The sequence below is a fragment of the Castor canadensis genome, chromosome 8 (genome assembly GCF_047511655.1).
Source record: "Castor canadensis chromosome 8, mCasCan1.hap1v2, whole genome shotgun sequence".
In the NCBI taxonomy this organism is placed as follows: domain Eukaryota; kingdom Metazoa; phylum Chordata; class Mammalia; order Rodentia; family Castoridae; genus Castor; species Castor canadensis.
In genome coordinates, this window is record NC_133393.1 from 150,211,342 (window position 1) to 150,230,735 (window position 19,394).

Sequence of the window (19,394 nt, forward strand, 5' to 3'; positions counted from 1 at the left end):
CAGAAGAGTGCAAGCCATTTATTTTGTAGGATGTCTCTAAATGTGGAGTTGTCTCATGGTTATTTGGGTTGTGCATATTTAAAGGGAATATCACAGTGGTGCTGTTCTTCTCACAGCATCCTGTCAAGTAGCTCGCATTTCACTTTGTACCACTACTGATGACCTTCACATGGATTACTTGATAAAGGTGGTATCTTCCAGGCTTCTCTTTTCCCTTTTAAAAGTAGTAAGTATTTCAGGAGAGGTACTTTGAAAGTATATGACATTCCATTCCTGTCTCTTACAATTTATTCATTTATTTATTTCTCCCTATATGGACTTGGGTTTTTCTAATTTACACCATGGTTTATAATCTCTTCTACTATCATTGCTTATTTATTTATTTGCAGTACTGGGGCTTGAACTCAAGGCCTACACCTCAAGCCACTCCACTAGCCCTTTTTTTGTGATGGGTATTTTCAAGATAGGGTCTTGCGAACTCTTTGCCCAGGCTGGCTTCAAACTGCAATCCTCCTGCTCTCTGCCTCCTGAATAGCTAGAATTACAGGTGTGAACCACCAGTCCCAGCTCATTTATTTTGATAGTTGTGCTGTCCCAGATACAGCTTGTAGAAGCCCCTTCAAACTATCTTCTTTGACCATTTGAACTTTCTATCACTTTTTGAGTACTTCTTTGCTTTGTGGCAAGCATATATTCCAGGTTCATCTTCAACTTGCCTTAGCCCCTGAATTAGCATTTTTCCCAAAGAACTCTGGTTCTTTTATTGAAGAATGGTATTTAGAAGCCATAATTCTGAGTGCTAAATAGGTTCATTGCAGTTTGGATGTTGCTAGTTTTGTAACTCTAACATTTTCAGAGCTAGGGAATGACTATACAAGTCCGTGTCTGTGTGTCATATGCATGTGTGTACATGAAGGAGTATATACATAGGTGAACAAAGCTGCACTGATACTGTTATATCTGTCTATATATATTGAAGACAATGAGTTCATGCTAATAACTAGTTTAGCTCTAACTCTTCAGGAATCATGTGAACCTTCTTTCTTTCCAGTTTTGGGACTCCTTTTTTCAGTGGTAAGAAACCTGGCTGTTGTTGTCCTTAATATACTTGCTTATTGATCATAGAGCCCCATCTATAACCATCCTTCCATTACCATCAGTGTGGATATCCTCCTTGCTGTTAAAGCTGACTCGTGGGTTTTTTTTTTTTAAAGCTCCCCAAGCAATGTGCTATGTGCAGCCTAGATAGAGCATAGCTGAGTTGGAGAAAGGTGACTCCCACAATGTTTGATTCATGTAAACCAATGGCAGATTTTAAAGTCAGGTTTGGCAAAGTGAATTCTCCCTAAGGAATTGAAATTTAAGGAACGACTAAATCCTACCAAGATATAGTTAAAAAAAAAGAAAAATCAGGGTGAAAGCAAAGCTTGTCTCCTGGAAAGCATTGAAAAATATTTCCTTTGGAAATAAATCCACTTTCAGTGAGCATGAATTTCAATCTTTTTCCTGAATTTCCTGTTTATAGGAAAATGTTTGAAAAGGTTAGTTATTTTTTCCAAGAATGTGTTTCATTAAAGGCTTACTGCTATTTTTTAACATGGCACTTTAAAAATAAACTTTTAATTTTAGAATAATCTTAGACTTAGAGAAAAATGGCACCTTGGTTTTTTAAAGCACCGAATATTTAAACAGGAGGCATTCAGGCTGTGGCTGCTCCTTTTCTGTAGTCAGTTTCACTATCAAATGTGGACGCAAAGTTACTGTGAGGCAGAGCCTCATTCTTGCCTTCCACTCACAACCAGAGGAAACACAGGCCATTAGAGCCAAGTATCACGACGAGATCTGTGGCCAGTTTTCCTAAACCTGTTTTCCTAGAGTAGCCGCTGTTGCAGGTGGTTTTCTCCAAGAGTCTCGCACATAGACTGATGTATACAAATCTGCATCCAAAGAAATCCAACATTAGACCTACGAGGTGTCAGTAAAGCCTCTTCCTTGAAGTATTTTTAAAGTTTTCATGGATATTACTTTTAGCTGTGAATTTTGCATATCAGGCTTATATACATTTATGCCCAGCAGTGCATAAGGAGAAAAGCTAATAGTTTTGAATGTGGAATCAGTGAAAACGTAGATAAAACAGTTTTTTTTAAATCTTTCTATGATTTAAACATTAATTGCCTATTCATGAGCGCCCTTCTGTTCCTTTTGTGCAAGTGGAGTATATTTTAAACAACATCTCCACTTCCTAGGCTTAAGTCTTGCAGGAACCTCTCTGCCCTTTTACTGTTTGCAAACCTAACATTTTTCTTTCATTGATTCACTTTGAACTTGTCCATACTCTAGTGAAACCATGAATTCGATACATTGGATCACCTGTAATCCTAACTTGCACAGGCCTATTTGTTCCACACTGTGGGGAACTGGGAATGAGATCTCTGACTCTGCTTCCACCTCTAAAATTCAGTGAGCATCGAGTCTGGGGTTTCTTCTTGCTTTGAGCTAAGGTGAAGTTAGTGGTTGATGATCTTAACTTCTTTAGATATAATATGTTTCTTCAACTGGGATATTTATTACTAAATACTGTTTTTATTCTAATTGAGTGGAAGAAACCCTGATTGATCTAATTTATATTTGTAGGAGGATAGTGGAGAATACATTGATTTAGAGGATACTTAGTACCTGCCTTAAAATCAAGAAAATATGTAAAACAGGCTGGGTGTGTTGGTAATCCCATCTACCTGGAAGACAAAAACAGCAGGATCTCATTTCAAAGCCAGTCTGGGCAAAAATCAGGAGACCCTATCTCAAAGAACAAGCTGGGCAGGATGGTGTACATCATAATTCTAGCTATGCAGGAAGCATAGGTAGGAGAATCATACTCCAAGGCCAGCCTGGGCAAAAGCACAAGATCCTATGTGAAAAATTAAGGCAAGAGGTCTGGAAGTGTGGCTTAAGAGGTAGAATGTAAGGCCCTTAGTACAAACCCCAGTACCACCAGAATGTGTGTGTGTATGTGTAAAACATACAGAATAATAAATGTAGAAGAAAAATTTGGAATATAGAACAAAGACTTAGATGTTCACTACTCTAAAGAGCCATGAACAAACACCTAAGTTACGATGTATACAATGTATACCATAGCTGAGTTTGTATATTTTGTGTTATTTGTTACAAATATTGCCAGAAGCCAACTGGATGTTGTCATATTTAAATCAGATTCTTTGCTGAGTGAAAACACATTAATCCTCTGTGTGTACACAGAGGATTATATATGTGTCCTTTTAGTTAGATACTATAAAAATTACTTTAGTGGACTTCTTTGAGACAGGACTTAATGTAATGTTTTGTAAAAAGCCTGGCAAACCAAGATTTGGTAATCCAAAATGTGGTGAGTTTTGTGTATCCTGTTTTGGTCTAAGTAAAATACTGTGCTGTAGTCACATAGATGAACTTTGTACCGAAATGGATTGTGAACATAAATGTGTAAACTTGTATGATATTACTTTAACAGAGAGAAGGAGCAAGAAAGGGAAGAACAGTTAATGGAAGACAAGAAAAGGAAGAAAGAGGATAAAAAGAAAAAAGAAGCCACTCAGAAGGTGGGTTTAATCAATGAATTTGTCTTTGTATTCACCAAGCATCTAGAATAAGTGACTGACTTGACTTGGATACCTGACATGTTAATAATGTTACTTCAGACATTATTTTATTTAAAAGCTAATAATTTAGAAAATAAGAAAAAGTTCAAAGTCTGTATTTGTTACCATGAAGTGGATGTTAAATAATGCTGCAGCTGATCTCATGAAAACAATAGTAAACAATATTGACAAAGTTGAGAGTTATCAGAATCTTACGCTTTGCTTTAAATCCCTATTTGTATCATAATTTAATGTCTGTTTTCTTAAGCAAGTGCATAGACCAACTTTTCAAAACTAGCTGGAATGTGCCCTGGTGTGGTTTAGATGAGTTTGTGTTTTGGTTATTCTATCTAGAAATCACCATCAGAAAGGGTCCAGTGGGCCTTCATGGTGCTTGAGGGGGTAGACAGAACAATGTATGGCTCTAAGGAATTTGCTTAGAGAAAAAAGAAGCTAAATGAAAACAAAAACAAAACGAAGGGCTGACAGAGGCTACCTGTCAGAATGGTTAGACTCCTCTTGCCACCAGCCCCCTCTCTTGTTTCAGAGCATGCTCCCCGCACCTGACCCTGACCTGGTCTGACTTCACACTCCCATCCTGGGCTCTGGCTTAGCAGAACTGCTATAGTGCTTTTTTTTTTTTTTTTCTTCTCTCTGATTTTTGGAGGCAGAGGATTTGCTGCCAGTTCTTGCAGTTCTTGTTACTCTGCCTGAAACACTCAGGAAACAGGGCCTCACTGTGGGGCAGGCTTGAAGGTCCCTGTGGTGCTAATTTTAGGGATGTGTAAATTTTTCTGAGGCTTTGAGGGAACTCGTTATTTTATTTATTTATTTATTTTGATGATGCTGGGGTTTGAACTTAAGGCCTTACACTTGCTATGTAGGCACTTTACCACTTGTGCCACTCCAGCAGCCCTTTTTTGTGTTATTTTGAAGATGGGATCTTGAGAACTACCTGCCATCCTCCTGATCTCTGCCTCCTAAGTAGGTGTGAGCTACCAGAGAACTCGATGTAGAACAGAGTCAAAGTAATAGACACAAGCCAGTATGACACACAGGGGCAGTGTTAATTTTCCCAGCATCATTTTCTATAATTTCAGTTTTTGAAGTATTGAAGTAGATGAACATAAGAAAAATCTTGGAAATATTTTCTGAATTGGGTTGCATGTGACCCTGCCATGTTAAGCATATGAAATATAATTTATCTTTATGACTTAATTAAGGGGAACATTCATTATTATTTGGTGCTGTAATAGCTGTGCTCTTAAAGATTTTACCTGCTTTTAATTGTGTTTCTCTCTATTAATAATGGTGTTTCCCCTTCATATCTTCATGCTATCAAAGTACCTGCTTCCAGCATGGGGCTTTTCATCTGAGCTTGTTAGAATTGTCTAAAATTCTGCAGCAAGCAGTATGAATAAAAAAGCCAGATGACCAGGGACCTGTGTATCACACCTATAATCCTTTCTACTTGGGAGGCTGAGATATGGAGGATTGCCATTTGAGGCCAGCCCAGGCAAATAGTATAAGACTCCATCTCAACCAATAGTTGGGTGCATTGGTATCGCCTGTCATCCCAGCTATGCAGGAAGCTGAGATAGGGAGAATCCATAGTCCCAGGCCAGCTCGGACAAAAAAAAAGTTCCTAAGAGCTCATCTCAATGGAAAGAAGCTGGATGTGGTGGTGAGCACCTGTCGTCCCAGCTATGCCTCAAAGCGTGAAACAGGAAGATCATGGTCCAGGTCCGGCTGGGCATAAAACAAGACCCTGTCTCCAAAATAACCAGAGCAAAAAGGGCTGGAAGTGCACCTGCTTAGCACACAATTAATTCCTGAGTTCAAACCTCAGTACCACCAGAAACAAACAAAAAAGCCAGATAACAAGCCGGAGGTTTTTGTACTTCACTTTGGGTGCACAGCCACATCCCCTGTCGGTGAGGTTGCAGTGTGCAGGTGCACCAGCCGTGGGATGTTAGCACTGTTGCCCTTGTGACCTCTGGGCTCTTGCCCTGCGCCCTGCTGATGCCCCACCCTCAATGAAGTGATGTGATTGAATGTAGGAGACAGCTTTCCTCAGCTGTCTGCTGAATCAGTAGATAATGACTTTGCTGTCCGTGGGGATGGACAGTAAATAGCTGGGTGTCAAGGCCTTGAGCAGAGGCTGTTGGCGAGATGACAAGAAGACATGCCATCTCTGTTCTTAACATGTCAGTATCGAGAGTAATTTATAAAATGTGCATCTGTCTGCTTTGTGGGTTTCACTAATAGGAAAATCACTTAAAGTACAGGAAAGTGGAAATATTGGAGAGTAATTGAGATTATTTACGCAAAAGACGTAGTTTATGCAGCTGGATAGTCCCCCTGTGTGCTTACATCTGCATGAAAACTGACTAAAGAGTGATGACAAAGAGGACAGCCACAATAAAATCTGTAGTGGTTAATTGTGGCCAATAAAAAATTCATTCATTTTTGCTCAGAAATGTTCTAGGTCAGCTGACACAATCCAGGCTGACACAAGTTGATGGCGTGTCTTTTGACATCATTTTATTGTACTGAGCTATTGCATAATTTCAAAATTAAATTCCAATTTAGCAGTTTTAAGGAGAGAGCACAGAGAGCTAACCACGTGATTGTCTTAGCGGGTTTTCAGCATGATTGCAAAGACATCCTAGTTAGGAGGCATAAAATGTGCTGTGGTAGAAAGAATTGTAGAGAATGTGCCAGACATTCAATTTTGTGGTCATTTGTTCAGTCAGCAAACATTTGTGGTGCCTCTTCTTAGTGCTTCCACATCTTTCATGCTGCCTTTCTCATTGCTTTATAACATCTCTTTGCTTTGTGTTTATCTTTCCGTTTATACTGGCTGTAGGTGTCTTACTCATATTTTTATTGCCAATAACTAGGGCAGGTCTGGTGCCCAGTAAGTTACTCAAAAAAATTTGTTTAATAAATAAGTGAATGATTATGACTGATGGCGAGCTGGGAGTGTGACTTTGTGGTGGAGCCATTGCCTGGCATGCTTGAGGATCTGAGTTTGACACCCACCATTGAATGAAAGAAAAAATGTGAATGAATGATGGCAACATGATTCTCTTGAAGTACTGACTTCTATTTAGAGCTAAAATCAAATTACTTCCACCCAGAAATTAAACATGAGCTTTTTCCTGTGCAGTACTTGTGGCAGTTTGCTCTTTGCAGAGCCATTCCTGAGTAAACCCGGTTAGGTTTCCATTCATGAGCAGTGTCTAAGAAGGACCCATTCATTCATTAGGCTAACACCACGAAAGGAGCATTGTGTAGCGTTGGCAGAACACATGCTCTGACCACCCAGCTTTTCACTGTCTAGGGCTTGGCTCTTTTAACAGAACCAGCGTTATGACACATATCTGATGGTATTTGAGTTTGTTGCTTACAACCGGGGAGGGCACTGACTTCCATACAACTGGTTTTCAGAGTAGCATTCTAAGATACATACAATAGTATAAAATTGCCTTAGGTATTGATACATAGGTGCAGATCCATACATTCTTGGATAAGTGGGGGTTATAGAAAAAGTTATACAAGGAATTTTCAGTAAAATTGAGCTTTGTAGCAATTAGTTCTGAGAAATAGGTTCATTTTAAGACACTGTGTTCCACAAATCCGGTACATTAGATTTAGCTTGTCCTTTAATGCAAGAATGTAAGAAGTGTTCCAGGAGGTCCTCAGAGCAGATTGTTTGGCTTAGATTCAGAGTCTGATAGACATTTGTGGGGTCCTTTTGAGGTGAGCTGCTTAGCTAAAGGTCATAGCCTCCAGAGATGACCGTGTTTCCATGAGCTGACACAGCGTAACTGGTCACAAATAATCAAACCTCTTCCTTTGTACGAAGGTTAACATCACTTTATAATAACTTTTATTATAAAAGTCAGATAACCAGTGTAAAAGTTCTTCAGAGGGTGAACAGTTGGGGAAAAGTGAGTTGAAATCACCTGTGATCTTAATAATGTATTCCAGCCACTGCTGGAATTCTGGCATTTTGCTGTCTGCAGTTTTCCTTCTGCATGCCCTTTTGTGGTCTTGTTTCTGTAGCAGAGGACAGTTATAATAAGGTGCCCTTTTTTATTTTTCCCTCTTAACAATATCATCATTTGCAAATTCTACAAAAACCTATTTTTTTTATTCAGCCGCCCAACCTTCTAGATTAATCACCTCTTAGATGTCTTAGTTACTACGCAAAGAAATACTTCAGCAAAGCACTCTTTATTTGTTCAAAATTTGCATACTTTACTGTTCCTGCTATACTTCCTGCTGTCTATATAATCCTGATAATAACAGCAGACATTGACCATCTGCACAGGACATCACATTTCATCCTTAAACAGTCCTGTGCATAAGACAGGTGGACCACTGAGTCAGGAAGTTGCACGTTTTGAATTTGAACCCTTTGCTGCTATCATCTCCGATGCCTCTCATGGTGAGGTTTTGCCTTTTAGATTTTAGATCAAAAATATCTGACTTCATGCCCACTGGGGAATCTTTTTGTCTCTCTGGCTAGTTTAGTTTCTGGGGCACATGTGTGTGATTCTTTCTAGTCACAGTAACCAAAATGGCAAACAACATTCCCAGTACAGGGACTGCATTATTTAATGAATGGAGTGCTTTTAAAAAGAAAAAAAAAATTTTTTTTAGAATTCTTCTCAATGGTGGTCATGTAAGCTATAGTTGGACATAATTTCTAGATTTGACTTCCATTTTCTTTTTCTGATTTTTAACTAATCCTGTGTGCTGTATCTGACAGCTTGAATTACTTGAGTTATCAGATTAAAGTAGTCTTATAATAAAGTACTGAACTAAAAAGTAAATCTCATTTAATTACATCTGTTTATTTTGCAGGTCACGGAACAAAAAACCAAAGGTAAGATTCTCCCCTAACCCCCAAACTCATTAGAACCTTTTGTGTTTAGATTTCCAGTGTTGCTGACTCAGCCTCCAATCCACATAAAAGAGAGTGGGTGTGGCGTAATTAAGGTGGGTTGTTTGAGCTCACTGAAGAGCAGTAATGACAAATTAAAAATACTGGTAGTAGTGATTCTAGTTGGGCTTAAATTTTTTAGGAAGCAGAAGAGTACTTTGTTTTAAAAGTATATGAGTCATGATTTTGAACTGAATCTTTTGAAAATTTTTCATAGAGCAGTAACACAAAACACCAGCTCTGAATTTCAGGGAGGAACTGCAGAAGGTGGTTAACCACCTTTGATCCACGACATGCATTGAGTCTGAAAATGGAATGTTCACAGTGTCTTCTGAGCTAGAACTTAGAAGATGCTTTTTTAAAAGGATAACATTTTGAGTAGGTTAACTCTTTGAAAATAGTGTGATGTATTGCAGACAGAAGCAGGTGATCCACAGGTCATTCTCAGCCTAAAGGGCAATGTCTTTTTTGGTCCTTTTCTCTTACTAGTTTTGGTTATGTAGTTTTGTCTGCTTAGTTTAGTGCTCCTTAAGAATAGAAGGCTTTATTCCTTGACATAGCTCCTGTTGTTGCCCACCTAAGTAAGTGGTTCCCAGTTAGGTATGATTAGGAATTACTTGCATAGAGTTGTCAAAATGCACAAGCCCAGGCTATTGCCAAACCTTCACTGTCCCAGACTGCAGCCCTAACAGGTGGATTTTGAAAAGCTCTGTAGGTGACCCCAGTAAACACTGCCTTGGGTGAAGGAATCAGATGTGACTGAACCTAAAGGAGGATAAAGGTGATGGAGAGGTCAGGACTTGATGAGAAGCCTTCTAATGTTGGTTTCTCTGTTGTTCTGTTTTGTTGGACAAAATGTGTCACACAGTGATGAAAGACTAATAAAGATTGTTTCTAAGGAGATTTAGTTATGGAAAACAAATTCTCAGGTAAGCAGATACTATGTAATATATTTCCAATCAAAAGGCAATTCAAAGAACAACGTAGCCTGAGACTTTGTAGTGATTTAGAAAATCAACTGAGAGAAACCATTATTAGCTATAATTATCTTAATTGACTAAAGAGGTTATGGTTCTCCTCTTGTATATTAGCCAGTTCCCAACTCTGAAGCAGGCTTTCTTTCAGAAATATCTTTTTGTTTTTTGTTTTGTTTTGTTTTGAGATAGGGTCTCTCTGTGTAGCCTAGGCTGGCTTCAAACTTTCCATCCTCCTGCCTCACCCTCTTGCATCTTGAGATTACAGGCCTGTGCCACCACACCTGGCTCTGGAACTATTTGTAAATTACTGGTTTAAAATATAAATTACACTTTGCTATACAAAAAGTGTTATTTGTAATGGTAAAGCGTCCATATTTTTAAATAATTTTTTTTGACAGTACTGAAATTTGAACTCAGAACCTTACATTTGCTAGACATGTGCTATCCCACTTGAGCCATACTCCCAGCTCCAATGTCCATGTTTTCTAAACCAACATACTGTCTAGGAAAGGACTTGGGCACTTAAATTATTATAGGACTTCTTGATGGTTTGTGAGTACAAAGGATGAGAAAATTGGTGTTTTCCTGGACAAGCCGTGCTCTGTGACTGCTGGACCATTGTGGCTGGGTTCCTAGGTCTTGGCCCCAAGTTTAATGCTTATGAAGCCAAGTTCTGGTTGTACTATAGAATCAGTGGCATTTCTATTAGAAAGAAGAAAATCCATTAGACATTTTTCTTTTAAAAAAGAATTTTGGTTTTATTTATTAACTGGTCCCAGGTCTGTTCTCAAACACATTCATTTTTCCTCTGCCAAAGTCTTAAAAATCAAACTTGCCGTTCTACTTACTACCTAATTTTCTTTCCAGTCAGGGTCTTTTTCATGCCTACCATACCATAGATGAAAAATACTTCAGTTTCCATATTCTCCTCCCTCAATCAAAAAATAAAGTCAGATAATCCTAAAGAGAGCTGAGAACCTGTTTCAGATCTCCTTAGGCATTTAATTGCTGGAACCAGGGAGTAGCAGGAAGCAAAAATAAAAATTATCGCTGAGGTGTGTCAGACTGTAAGTGAAGGGAGACACTCCCCTCTCTAGTTTTTTTTTTTTTTTTTTGCCATTTTTACAGTCATCTCTTCATCTTTGTTGAGTACTTTGCATCTCATTCTTCCTCTCTTCCCTCAGCTGACATTTCTGGGTCCCATTCCTCTCCTCTGGCAATGTTCCCTTAACTCTAAGTCTACCCCTCTTTCCCCAACAGAACCTATAAGAAAAAAGAAAAGATTGTGTTGGTGTCGAGTCTTGAGTTGTACAGAGGACTGAAGTAAGATTTTTCTGTATTTCAGAGAAAAAATAGATTCGTTATGTGCTTTTCCTTTATCTGCCATCATTATTTAAAAAACAAACAAGCAAAAACATTGTAAAATTCTGAAGCGCAGAGTAGGACAGAGATTTTAACTGAAGTTCTGTGAGGACATGGACCAGAGCTAGACTGTCACTCAAGTAACAAAGAAGAAAAAACCTTTAAGGCAGAAGTTCAGATCCTCCTTCGTGGCTATTAGGCTTAGAATCAAGATTTTAAGGAATTGATGTAATAGATGAGATTTAACAAGTTAAAATTTAACAGGGATGAAGGATAAGATTATGATTAAGAAATCCAATTGCATAGACTGCGTAATGGAAGACTTCGGATGTACCAGTTTAGCCTTATTAAAAGTGTTAGGGTAATGATTGCCTTAATGAAAGTTATCAGTATGAAATAACTGGTTTATAAACCCTACATGACCGTAATCTGCATTAAGAGACATACAGTGTCCAGTTAGGCAGTGAACACCACACTATGGAAAGGAACAGGAAACAAACACTGTGGACTGTGGGCAGTTTGGGCCAGGTTGGTCAAAGAATTTGTTACCTGGGGTTGTTTAGCTCTCGGGAAGGCTTCCCACCTGGGAAACCTCAGTTAACTCTGTCTTCAAAGCTTTGAAGGGCTCTGATGTCTGATGCTGAACATTTCCTTAGAAAATATCTGTCCTGTGTTTTTTTCATTGAGACTTATTCTGACCCCAAAAGTACCAATGGTGAGTCAGAGAAATGGAGAAAAGCCTCTAGTTCAGTGAGTCAGTTAAATTTTTTAGATATTGTATCAGACCCCAAACTCTTAAGTTGATACAAGAAAGAGTAGGAAATACTCTGGAGTTAGTAGGTATAGGTAAGAACTTTCTCAATGAAACCCCAGCAGCACAGCAACTAAGAGATAGCATAGATAAATGGGACCTCATAAAACTAAAAAGCTTCTGTTCATCAAAAGAAATGGTCTCTAAACTGAAGAGAATACCCACAGAGTGGGAGAAAATATTTGCCAACTATACATCAGACAAAGGACTGATAACCAGAATATACAGGGAACTTAAAAAACTAAATTCTCCCAAAACTAATGAACCAATAAAGAAATGGGCACGTGAACTAAACAGAACTTTCTCAAAAGAAGAAATTCAAATGGCCAGAAAACACATGAAAAAATGCTCACCATCTCTAGCAATAAAGGAAATGCAAATTAAAACCACGCTAAGATTCCACCTCACCCCTGTTAGAATAGCCATCATCAGCAACACCACCAACAACAGGTGTTGGCGAGGATGCGGGGAAAAAGGAACCCTCTTACACTGTTGGTGGGAATGTAGACTAGTACAACCACTCTGGAAAAAAATTTGGAGGCTGCTTAAAAAACTGAACATCGATCTACCATTTGATCCAGCAATACCACTCTTGGGGATATACCCAAAAGACTGTGACACAGGTTACTCCAGAGGCACCTGCACACCCATGTTTATTGCGGCACTATTCACAATAGCCAAGTTATGGAAACAGCCAAGATGCCCCACTACTGACAAATGGATTAAGAAAATGTGGTATCTATACACAATGGAATTTTATGCAGCCATGAAGAAGAACAAAATGTTATCATTCGCTGGTAAATGGATGGAATTGAAGAACATCATTCTGAGTGAGGTTAGCCTGGCTCAAAAAACCAAAAATCCTATGTTCTCCGTCATATGTGGGCATTAGATCAAGGGCAAGCACAACAAGGGGATTGGACTATGAGCACATGATAAAAGCGAGGGAGGGGTGAGGATAGGTAAAACACCTAAAAAACTAGCTAGCATTTGTTGCCCTTAACGCAGAGAAACTAAAGCAGATACCTTAAAGCAACTGAGGCCAATAGGAAAAGGGGAACAGGTACTAGAGAAAAGGTTAGATCAAAAAGAATTAACCTAGAAGGTAACCCACGCACAGGAAATCAATGTGAGTCAATGCCCTGTATAGCTATCCTTATCTCAACCAGCAAAAACCCTTGTTCCTTCCTATTATTGCTTATACTCTCTCTACAACAAAATTAGAAATAAGGGCAAAATAGTTTCTGCTGGGTATTGAGGCGGGGGGGGGGGGGAGAGGGAGGGGGCGGAGTGGGTGGTAAGGAAGGGGTGGGGGCAGGGGGCAGAAATGAACCAAGCCTTGTATGCACATATAAATAATAAAAGAAAAATGAAAAAAAAAATTTTTTTAGATATTGTGTTTCACAGCAGTAGTTCATAACCCATGGGCACATATCTGAAGGACAGCATCTCCTCTCTCCTTACCTGGGGTTATGGAGCTTTGCGGTACATTGGCTACAACTCTGTCTTCTGAACTTATTCTAGAAGGCATATTACAGTGAGTGCACAGTGGTAGTTGGGATAATCTTGAGTCTACTCTAACTTGTTATTTGGAAAGGTTTTTTCCCCCACTGAGATAATTTAGAAACTACCTGCAGCACCCTTCACACCTTGTAGAGATACCGATGTTCTGCTAGAATTCTTGTTCAGAAGCAGAACTGGCTGCTTCTGAGAAAGTGAGTGGATGTGAGGTATTAAAGACCTATGGCTTAGGTAAGTGAGCACAAAAAGTCCAGATGGGAAGTGATGAGGACTTTACCTGGTTAGGAGCAGTGGTGGTAGAGAGGAAGGAAGGAATTGGGGAGATGCTTAAGTTCAACTTCACGTTGATGGAGAATGGTAAGGGTGTTGGCAGCAGTAGATTGAGAAGTCTTAGATGTGGGTGATGGCATCATTTTGCTAGGAGATAGTGGAATTCAGGGCCGGGGAATGCGAGAGCTTGAGGGGAAGGGAACAGCTGAAAGAGAACTAAGTTTGAGGTACTGATTTGGAAAACATTTATATAAGCAATAGCTAAAGCCTTAGCATGAGAGAATTTTTTTTGTGCTCAATTATCTTAAAATGTGAGAAGGGTGCAAGTCCCACCTTCACGATGGTTTTTTGTTTTGTTTTGTTTTTTTTCTTTTTTTGGTGGTATTGAGTTTTGAACTTGGGGCCTTGTGCTTGGTAGACAAGCACTCTATCACGTGAGCCATTCCCCCAAACCCTTTTTGCTTTGGGGATAGGGTCTCATGTTCATACCTAAACTGGACTGGCTTAAGCTTCCCATGTAGCACAGGTGCTCACCACCACACCCAGCTTCTATTGGTTGAGATTAGGTCATGAACTTTTTGCCCATGCTGGCCCAAACCAGCACCCTCCAGATTTTCGCTTCCTGAGTGGCTAGGTTTACAAATATGAGCTGCCATGTCCAGCTGATTTTTTTAAGGCATAATTCCTCATCAAATTCAACTGCCACTTTGCAGTTATGATTAAGAAGATAGTCAAAAGCAAGGATTGCTGGTTATGTATGACCCATGGGCCCAATGTGACTTGACTGTTTTTGTACTGCCTGTGAGCTAAGTAAGTTCTTTATGTTTTTCAATTATTGGGGGGAAAAGTGCATTATCTCATGTTATATAAGAATAATATAAAATTCATATTTCAGTCCATAAAGTTTTATTGGAAGACTGCAACACTTTGTGTACCTATTATCTGTGAGTGCTTTTGCTGTGTAAGTACAGAGTTGAATTGTTGCAACCAAGACCTTATAGCTAATGAACCCTAAATATTTACTACCTAGCCCTTTACAGAAAATTTGTTGACCCCTGACCCTCTGACCCACAGAGGAAGAGAGAAGTGCTGAAAAGATAGCTAGAGAGAGTAGAGGGTGAGAATGACCAGTAGTATCCGGAACTGCAGATGAGTTAGAAGACAAAAAGGTCCAGCAAGTTCCCAATGCCTGTTAGACTGACATTAACTCACCAGTGGTGACTTAATGAAGAGGGAGATGTTGAAGGCAAAAGCCAGTGTGTGTTGGGTTGAAGTGTGAGTGGAAGGAAAAGGAGTACAGACAGTGCTTTGAGGTCACTGAAAATTGTTTAAGATGTTTTGGCCGCTCACTGTGGGTCAGTCTTTTGAGGTCTTAAATTGTCAACCTGAAATAGTGTCCTTTCTAGGCCTCATTTGTATTTTAACTTTGACTTTAAAAACATTTCTAGATGATGATTTTTCCCTACTTGATAACCATTAAAATAGTTTAAAAAAATAGTTTGTATTGGTCCTGTGTAATTGTTAGATTTATCATGTATATAAACCTAAAATGTTTAGAAGCTTGCCTGTTTCAGAAATTTGTTAAAGAATGCATTTATCTGAAAAAGTAGCAACTTACTGATGTTTCTCTGAAATAGAAATTAGAAGTTCAAACTGTAAGATAGGAGAAATGGGTTAAGATAAAGGGGATTGGGAGAAGGAAAGACTTAGTCATGAGATTATGTAAATGGTTTTTAGAAGTAACTGAGTGGAAATTAGAAAATTGGATATGCAGGATTTTTCCCAATGTTTTTGTCTCCTGTGATACAGAGACCGTATTTAAAGCCACAAATTTTTTTCTCTGGGAAATAAGAAACTGTGACCTTATGTTAAGCAGCTCATCTTTGGAAATATTTGTGCTACAACTTACAAATAATTAAGATTCAGAAAAGAGAGGGCCTGAAAAGTAACACTTTCAGACTTGATAATTTTTCTCTCTTCTGTTGTCATCTGACATTCTGGAGCAGTTCAAGGTACACAAACTGATTCTGAAGTCTTAACTTGGGGAATTGGCATTGGACCTGACCTTCTCCTAACAGCTGCTTATCTCTGATAAGTGTCAAGAATTTTGATGGACTTAAAGTTCTTGAATGTACAGAGAAGTATTATCAGAGAGATTGAGTAAGAATCCACTTGGTCCCTGAAGCACAGTTAACCTATGACTCAGATGTCCTGTAGGGTTTTTCTGACTGTGTCCTAGAATTTTGAATGACTGATCTCCTGAGGCAACACTGTGTTAGAGGGAAAATAACCTTATCATATAGAATCCATTCTCTGATAAGATGGTGAGAAAATGCCCTACGGAGCTTGTGTAAGGTTTCTTGCACAGTATACAGTGCTCACCAGATTTCTTTGGTTGAAACAGTGTTGAGGATCTTACAAAGTTAATCAAGCTGGAGTTTGGCCCTTGTTTATTTTAGGCTGTTCTTTGTTTTATTCTGTTTTGGGAAAATGAGTTAAGGCATGCTGACTTGGTTAACTTAAAGTGAGATTCCAGCCCTTTTACAGAGGCAGCCTCACAGAAGCATAGCTCTTCCTCCTAAAAACCAATTTTGAAGAATCCACCCAGCCTTTGTCAGCTTCTTGCTTATTCTCATAAAGGAAAAGGAGATTGGTATTGCCCTGTGGAATCTTCCAGAAACAGAAAAGGAATCATTAAAATAATCTTTATTCATTCATTTACCACTTATTTGTCCATTGGCTAGTATAGGCCCTGTGGAGGGAACTATATTAACACTAGATAATGATGGGCTTTTGAGTCACAGGTTTATTCTGCTCATCACATTATGGATCCTCTCACACACATCCCTGAGGTCAGGACTGCCTTGTGATTGGCTAACGGTAGACATACGGTTGCCTATAACTTACTTCAGGTACCTGCTCTTTCCTGCTGACACTCAACAGCATTCACTAATGTCCAGTGTGGAATAGATTGGGCCCCCGATTTCTGATGATGTATTTCTCTCCTCATAAAGGAACAGGTTAAATGGTAACATGCTGGCCCAGCATTATTCTGGGGGCAGGGATTTGGGGCTTAAATTACTTCTGTCATACTGCCTGCCTCTTTGTCAGGCAGATTTTCTTGGGAAGGGTAATATCTTTTGCTTAGATGAAGGAGGGAGATGCAGATCTAAGAGAACCCTCTGTGTATGGTTAAGGAGAAGAAGCCAAAGGCATCTGGCAGAGTGGAGCTTCATGGTTGCTAATGTATGTTTTGTGCTGTTTGCCATTTTAAAACTCAAGGTAAAAAATTATTTTAAGTAAATAGGAAAAATACCCCATTTTGAAATTTTTATATTAATGAAAGAGCTAGCTGGGTGTGGTGGAGTACACCTGCAATCCCAGCTACTAGGGAGACATGAGTAGGAGAACCTCAAGTTCAAGGCCAGCCTGAGCAAAGTTAGAGAGACCCTGTCTCAAAAACAAACACAAACAAAAAAGGCTGGGGGTGTGGCTTACGTAGTAAAGTGCTTGGGGTTTAAGCTCCAGCACCACCAAAAAAACAAAAAAGGATAAAAATTAATTTTTGATAAAAGCTAGAAGATTTCTAGGGTTTTTTCTAATACACTGAAAGCCAAGCAAACCTTTATATTTTGGTGGCTGTAGAAACCAAAGCCAAGTCAAATTTTGCAGTTCTCTAGGCCTGAGGCTCTCTGTACAGGTTTACTCTGTGCCTTCCAGAAAAAAAGATAAATGATGAGCCCTGACCTTGAGGAATTTATGACTAGTGAGAGAGAGGGACCTGAAAATGAAGCATTTCATTCTACCCAGATCAACTCAGTGGTAGAAAGGATTAGCAGCATTTTGTAGGAACACAGAAGCTGATTAGCTGTCCCTGTCCAGGGACTTCAGGAAAGGTTCCCGAAGGTCAACTTTTACATGAAGGGGAGGGGCTCCAGACTAAGTGATCTCGCCCTTTCCCAAGAACCCTGCCATGGCTTTTTATACCTACTAGTCAGCCATTCCAGGAATTAATTCCACTGTTGGTTTGGTAGCATGAATGATGGTTGCTTCTCTTTTCCTTAATTAAAGAAATGTAATTCTTTGATCTTTTTGTCTTTGAATTCTTGTCATCATCATCCACCACCTCCATGTTACCTTCAGTAAACTAAACATACTGACAGGAATTTGGAAAAGACTGTGTGTCCTTTGAGAGCAGAGTGAAAGGAGATTTGTAGTATTAGAAATAAGCCTTCTTAAAAACAATCTTTAGAAAACCGTATTTTATTTCATGGGCTTTCCCAACCCCTCTGTTTCAGTGCCCGAAGTGACGAAACCAAGTTTAAGCCAACCAACGGCCGCCAGCCCGATTGGCAGCTCTCCATCGCCACCAGTCAATGGTGGCAACAATGCCAAAAGGGTGGCAGTGCCGAACGGACAACCGCCAAGCGCCGCCCGCTACATGCCTCGGGAGGTGCCTCCGCGATTCCGTTGCCAGCAGGACCACAAAGTGTTACTAAAACGTGGACAGCCCCCTCCACCATCCTGCATGCTCCTTGGGGGTGGGGCAGGGCCTCCTCCCTGCACAGCACCTGGAGCAAACCCAAACAACGCACAAGTGACAGGAACGCTGCTGCAGAGCGAGAGTGGGACTGCACCAGGTAAGGCACCAGCGCCAGTTAACTGAGAGCATTGGGCTTCAAAGGGAGGGAGAGAGCATTTCCTTTGCATTAACTGGTGTGAGGTCCACAAAAAATTGGGATTATTCAAAAGACAGAGGGGATCCCAATGTGAAGTGTATGTGGATAGTTCTTTGAAACTAGGTTGTAGTGCCCGGGAACAAGAGGCCTATGATGGCTGCTGTTGGTCATCACAGCTTGGGCCTTTTCCCCCAAGTTCCTGCGTTCCACAGGTACGTGTTCAGAGAATAACTGGAAGTGGGACTTGTGTGGAGGCCTGTTGTGAATCTGCAGAAAACATGCTTATGCTTCTAGAATGCTACAAGTAGAGAGAGAATGGCCTCTTAATTATAATACAGAATCTTGGCAGGTACACCAAATAATACATGAAGGTTTCTACTAGGAGTCAGGAGAGTTTTTAATGGTTGAATACTAACTCAAGCAGTAGCAAAGAGCTTCCAGTTCCTTTTTTTTTTTTTTTTTTTTTTAAAGCTAACAGATTTCAGCTATCTCTTAATATCTTTTAAGGTTATATTAAGATTAGGAGCTTGAACATGATTATGCATTGGCAAGGCCAATGTATTAGTGATTGTCACCAATTGGATGCTTTGACTTTGGAATTTGCCTAAAAAAATCTGTCACCACCTGTTTGTATGTGAAGTAAGGATGGGAAAAAAAAAAAAACTAGTCACAGGTTTCATGCGGAGCTACATCCTCCTCACAAGGCTTTGACCAGGCCCAAAGTAGACTAGGAAAGACCGTATGGCCCTTCTTCCTGTTCCACTGTAATCAATTGCAAAAGGCAGCATGTTAGGGGACTGGACATGAGTCCAGTGTGAATCAATCTCTTATTCACATAATTAAAACCAAACAGGCCCCTAATACTCAAGGGTTTGGGATTCTGTGCTTATTTTTATATGGCCTACATAATACTCTTTTCAGTTCATATTGATTTAAAATTGCTTGGTTAAAGTAGCTAAAATGCAGCTTGGGGTTTTATTATTTTTACCAAAAGATGTCTCTTTTTGGTAAGGACAAACATGGTTTTTAAAAAGCCTGGTTTTTCTCAATAGACCTTTAAAGGCTTTTAAATTGCTTCATCTCTGGTCAAGCTGAGATTTTTATGAACTTCATTTTTTATTTGTAATAAATGTTTGCAACTTTATTCAAAAAAAGTCAACAAACTACAACAAACCCCTGTCAATA

General features: G+C 39.5%; 1 protein-coding gene across 11 annotated transcripts in view; it reads left to right on the forward strand.

Annotated features, from left to right (window-relative positions):
- The window catches only part of Tnrc6b (trinucleotide repeat containing adaptor 6B), a 232,192-nt gene that overhangs the window by 160,108 nt on the left and 52,690 nt on the right, over window positions 1–19,394 (forward strand). For 10 of the 11 annotated variants that reach the window (XM_074084538.1, XM_074084540.1, XM_074084541.1 and 7 more), the window contains 3 exons: window positions 3,509–3,596; window positions 8,511–8,532; window positions 17,829–18,170. In XM_074084538.1, coding sequence (XP_073940639.1) covers window positions 3,509–3,596; window positions 8,511–8,532; window positions 17,829–18,170 — 452 coding nt within the window. Of the gene's footprint in view, window positions 1–3,508; window positions 3,597–8,510; window positions 8,533–8,555; window positions 10,890–17,828; window positions 18,171–19,394 lie in introns of those variants that run through there. The other variant, XM_074084546.1, reaches the window with a different exon arrangement.